General features: G+C 38.0%; 1 protein-coding gene across 1 annotated transcript in view; it reads right to left on the minus strand.

Annotated features, from left to right (window-relative positions):
- The window catches only part of acoxl (acyl-CoA oxidase-like), a 51,098-nt gene extending 45,814 nt beyond the window's left edge, over positions 1–5,284 (minus strand). Inside the window, exons 1-4 of the mRNA XM_060871954.1 lie at positions 4,928–5,284; positions 4,554–4,650; positions 4,374–4,460; positions 3,185–3,271 (exon numbers count right to left, since the gene is read on the minus strand). Of these exons, the coding sequence (XP_060727937.1) occupies positions 3,185–3,271; positions 4,374–4,460; positions 4,554–4,650; positions 4,928–5,043 (387 nt within the window). The 5' untranslated portion in view covers positions 5,044–5,284. The remainder of the gene's footprint in view (positions 1–3,184; positions 3,272–4,373; positions 4,461–4,553; positions 4,651–4,927) is intronic.
- Positions 5,285–6,000: the final 716 nt, after the last annotated feature.

The following is a 6,000-nucleotide window of genomic DNA, read 5'->3' on the forward strand; positions in this document are numbered from 1 at the left end:
TGTTTAGTCAACCATTTTGTTAAAAAAGTTCTCTCTTAGATAAGATGCAGATCTGCAGATCTGAGATGTCATGGACATAGAAAGTTCTGGAAAACATTGATGTTCTGATTCGATTCAGTGCTTAGTATTTAGTACTGTTTGTCATTAATGTTCTATAACAGTATACTGTAATGATGTATTTGGTGTCACCCATCAAATAGTGGCTTCTCCACCAAACCTGGCTCCTTCTCAGGTTCCTTCTCTTCTCAGGTCATGAATTGTTCTTCCACTGACAGCTTTGCTCATTGCCAAATCTACAACCATTATTTCTGTAAAGCTATTTTTATAGTTAAAAAAAAAAAAAAAAAGACACTTCAGACAATGGATGATCAATACATCTCCGAATACATCTGCTCCAGATGTAGTAACATTTGGTGGCAGTCCAGTCCAAGAATCTTCCAGAGAATTGTGACATGATCAGGGCTATTTCATCAATACCTCAATAGAGAGAATTGATTAATGATTTTACTGGAGATCCATCTTTGAATAATTCAGATGTGTGGTTTGAAATCCAGGTCCGAAAACCAAAGCAGCACTTCACACAAATTAAATTAATATAGTTCTAAAATAAAGGATGTGGTTTGAGTCATTATTCCTATTTTTTTATCTGAAGGTATGTATGGTATGATTATGAGTTGGATTTTCTATTATTTGCCTTATTACCTATTCAAGTGATACAATATGTGCTTATATGTACGTTGACATAGATTACTTCATTGCAAGCAGTTAAAAGAATACTGTATATGGGTAAATGTTTGTGGACACGTGACCAGCATATGTGCTTTATATGTGCTTTTTGAATACCCCATTGCATATCCACTAAATGAGGACAGTAAAATGGGACTTTCTGTTATATTAAGCTCTACTCTTCTGGGAAGGCTTTTCACTAGATGTTGGATCATGACTGTAAAGATTTGTGATCATTTAGCTGAGGTCAGGAACTGACAATGGATAAGGAGGTCTGGAGATCAGTCAGTGTTCCAATTCATCCCAAAAGTGTTCAGTGGGGTTGAGTTCATGCCTCTGCACAGTTCTTCCACTCCAACGTTGGCAAAGCATGTCTTCATGGAGCTTGCTTTGTGCACAGGTGCATTGTCATGCTAGAACATGTTTGCGCCTCTAAATTCCAGTGAAATTCAAGTGCGTGTTCCAAATTTCTGGCAACAGTTTGTAAAAGAACCATATACTGGTGTAATGATCAGGTGTCCAAAAATGAATAGTATATATTCCTTTTTATATAAATAGTTCTCTATTCAAAGAAAAGTAACAGCCAAATAGTTAATTTGCTCTTTACACTCTGATAAATTTGGATCAAACAGATACGTTAAAGCTCAAATCAATGAAAAAAGAAAACTGTGGACTATCATATGTAGATTTGTTGGATAATGGCCACTCTTTGTTTGTATAACTACAACTATAACGTACCGAACAGGTACAGCCTGTACTTAATATCAGACACAAAAAAGCAAAGTCCACTCTCACTCATTTTCTTCCGCTTATCCGAACTACCTCAGGTCACGGGGAGCCTGTGCCTATCTCAGGCGTCATTGGGCATCAAGGCAGGATACACCCTGGACGGAGTGCCAACCCATCACAGGGCACACACACACACTCTCATTCACTCACGCAATCACACACTACGGACAATTTTCCAGAGATGCCAATCAACCTACCATGCATGTCTTTGGACCGGGGGAGGAAACCGGAGTACCCGGAGGAAACCCCCGAGGCACGGGGAGAACATGCAAACTCCACACACACAAGGCGGAGGAGGGGATCGAACCCCCAACCCTGGAGGTTTGAGGCGAACGTGCTAACCACTAAGCCACCGTGCCCCTTGGGCAACTCAAATAAACCAAAAGAAGTCAAGTGTTGGATAATTATTCTAAAATTGTTATGCAAGGCAAATAAAAACATCCTTAAATATTTGCCCAGTACAAAAAAGTGTCCCAAATTGCATGCTTAGTAGTATAAACAGTGAGTAGTGAACAAGAAGAAGTACACTTCAAATGCCCAGATGATGCATCGATGGCAATCACCTGACCTGAATCAAACTGAGCTAGATTTTATTCGCTAAAAGCAAAAAGTCCTAAAATTAAACAGGAACTGAAGGCCTAGAGAGTATTATCAGTTAAGAATCCCAGCATGTGGTGATGCCTGTAGGGCAACAAAGGATTCACAACCAAGAATTAAAAATGAAAATTTAATTTATAATTGAAAGTTTGTCCAATTACTTTTACATTCCGATGTCTATTCCGGTTATTCCAGCTGTGATGTACTGTGGTACACAGATGAACTTAGTGAACAATAACGTTGTCACTATTTAAATATTGACTGTACATTTAACATGAGCAGAGAATTGGCATTTCTTAGTAACCGTAATATCTGGAGTTCAAAGTTCTGAAGTATGCAATCAAAACAAACACAGTTCACTACTGAAGGATCTTTTTGTCATAGAATTCTCTGTGAAGAACAGATATACAGTGAAGTAAAACAGAGGGAAGGACAGAAGTCCAGGGGTTAAATAGGAAGAGATTGATAAAGATACACCTTTGGTTTATTTATTACAAGTGGAGCTGATCTTTGGGGTTATAACTTTATAGAAATAAAGGCATGGAATATTACTATTGTAATAGAGTTTATAATTGTTAATCAAGAAATGCTTTTATTTCATTTCATGCTACATAAAATGTTAACTGTCATTTATTAGCAATTGTAGTACTAGAGCTATTATTTAAAATGTCACTATCGTTTATTTACATGCATACTTAAAATAATCTGAATATCCTTTCACACCAAACCTGACAAATAGGAACTACTCATATCATAAGGTCTGTCCACAAAATTCTAGTTTGCAAACGCAAGTCCTTCGTCATACATAAATAAATTAATATCTTGCATGACTATTATAATCAGTGTTGAGAACTGATGTATGTATAAGAACATATAAAGAGAATTGTAAAGCTCCAGAAAAGTTGGCATCTGTGATCCCACAATAGAAAGGGGAGTCTCTATATCTCATAAATACCATTTTACCCCTGATCAAAACAGACTATAGTCCGTAATCTACCAAGATTTCAATGTGAAACCCAGACAAACCAATTTACTCATCAAGCAGGACAATATGAGGTGTTTTGACACTCACTGTGACAGGCACATACAATTTCTTCACTTGCTCCGGGCTTCCTAGGTTGGTAACAGCCCCACCATATAGTCCACACACAACTCCCATCTGTAGGTTAGAAGAATAGATACAGTAATATCACATAGCTGAATTTCCACCAAACCAAAGGAATGCAAATACATTCAGAATAAGCCACCACTAAACATGCCAGTAGAAACGCTTGGGACAGACATGTACAGTATGTTACAATAGGTGAAGGTGGATGCACGCCACCATACATTAAATTCTGCTTTTCAGGTTTAATGCCGTAGTCTGAAAGATACACTCTATGATCAAATGTATGTGGACACCTCATCATGCCCATATGTCCTTTCAAAACAAAAAAAAGCCATTCAAAAGGTGTTAGCTTTTTTTTATATCCATATCATCCTCCACTCTGTCAGGAAGGATTTCACCTAGATTTTAGAGTTTGCATTTGAACTTTCTGTCCATTCCAGAGCATTAGTGAGGTCTAGAGTGCAGTGTGTGTTCCAGTTCGTCCTAAATGTGTTCAGTGGTTGAGGTCAGGACAGTCTAGTTCCACTTCAATATTGGCATATCATGTCATCATGGAGCTTGTTTTGTGCACAGAGGAACAGGGTCAGGCCTCTTATTTTCATTGAAGGGAAATTTTAGTGTTTTTAGAAATGTGTGGTAACTGTTTGAGGAGGAACCATGTTTAGGTGTGTCCACAAAACGTAATTATATATCCATATTACATAAAGTAAAGAAAAAGTAATGTGAGTTTGTGTGTATAGATAAGGTACTGGTAGATTTTTTTTGTACAAACAGATTTGATTATGTAAATTTGATGAACAACATTTTATTGTGTATAACAACATATTTTTTGTAACACTTAGTGAAGCAATATTAAGTGTAGTACAGAGCACCAAACATCATACCCTGACATTTAGCCATTACGTGTCCTTGGTGTAGAACAAGGATTGTTGGTAAATTGTAATGCTACAGCATGCAGACATTTTACTCAAGTGTCTCAAATTTAGGTCTGATGGTGTAGGCGCTACAATATAAGTTCTCAACCCCAGCAGACTTCCATTTTCTTCTAATCTGAACACTAATTGATGAATTATCAAGAGTTTGAAGCAATTAGTGTGACGCAATACAAAGAACCGCTGCGACAGAGTATATTAAAAATGTTAAAAAGCATCACCTTTACTCCGGTGGCCATATCTGCAGAACAGATCATCTCTGTGATGCACAGACTCTTGCCTATGAACCCCTTTTTTCTTCCAGCCACCTATAAAGAACAAAAAAAAAAAAGTACACCCAGACTTGATGCTCATGTTATAGTCCATAATGTTCGGTGTATAAATGGCCATTGTTCCTTCACCTGATCATCCAGATGGTATTTCATTAGGGGTAGTTTCAAGACAAAGTGCAACCTCTGTGCAGTTAACTCTCTGATCTGCTCCAGAGTCAAGTTGTAGCTAAATACAAGGCAAAACAAGGCATTTTAATGAAAAAGGCTTCATTCATTCATTCATTCATTCATCCAGCATTTGTCCCATTTACACTGCTGCAAGCTAATGTGACTGAGCTGTTATGACAGAGTTGTTGTGTTGTTTATAAAGATCATAGTCATTTTCCATACATTACGGTATGATAGAGCTGAGACCAAACTCTCCATGTGTCAGTAAGAGACTGTTCTGTTATTAAAGACACTAAAGACACTGTTGCTCCTCTACACACTGCTTGCGTACATACCTGCTTCTCTGGAACACATCACATGCGGAAATTTCCTCCCGGAGGATATCTTTTGTCTTCCAGAAATCTCCATCAAGATATCTGGAAAGGCTGGAGGCGAAATATTTCGGTGTCATGTGGACAGACTTGTGAGAAGATAGCAGTGAGATGTTCGCTTTACTTTACCGACGGTTTTTTTTTTGCGTTTTACTTCCGTGTTTATGATGATGTCAGCTTAGCGCAAACTCCTAACGATTCGTATAAAGAGCCAGAAATTCATTCAGAAGGTTCAGAAGAAACACAATTTAATGTTTAGTGGATCCATGTGGACCGTTTAATTGTAGTTTTTTTAGCTACCTTTGTGTAAACCTCTGTTACTTTTTACTTTATGCTCATTTACTTATTAAGAGAGAACAGCTTGTAAATTTATGTAAATGTATGTAAATTTATGTAAATTATGAGCTGAACGTGACCACACTTCTTAACAATTTATGTGCAAAATTTTGTTCAGGCCGTACTTTATGTACTTTAAGTAAGTTAATATTTTATATATATATATATATGGGGGGGGCACGGTGGCTTAGTGGTTAGCACGTTCGCCTCACACCTCCAGGGTCGGGGTTCGATTCCCGCCTCCACCTTGTGTGTGTGGAGTTTGCATGTTCTCCCCATGCCTCGGGGGTTTCCTCCGGGTACTCCGGTTTCCTCCCCCGGTCCAAAGACATGCATGGTAGGTTGATTGGCATCTCTGGAAAAATTGTCCCTAGTGTGTGATTGTGTGAGTGAATGAGTGTGTGTGTGTGCGCCCTGCGATGGGTTGGCACTCCGTCCAGGGTGTATCCTGCCTTGATGCCCGATGACGCCTGAGATAGGCACAGGCTCCCCGTGACCCGAGATAGTTCGGATAAGCGGTAGAAGATGAATGAATGATATATATATATATATATATAAATATAAATATATATATATATATATATATATGCTTATTTATGCAAATATTCCAATCAGCCAATCACGTGGCAAACCAAAAAAACTTTGACAATGTTCTACAATGACAACTGCTACTCACTGGATGTTTTTTCATTTCTGCATCA

This window comes from Tachysurus vachellii, chromosome 6 (genome assembly GCF_030014155.1).
Source record: "Tachysurus vachellii isolate PV-2020 chromosome 6, HZAU_Pvac_v1, whole genome shotgun sequence".
NCBI classification, from domain to species: Eukaryota; Metazoa; Chordata; class Actinopteri; order Siluriformes; family Bagridae; genus Tachysurus; species Tachysurus vachellii.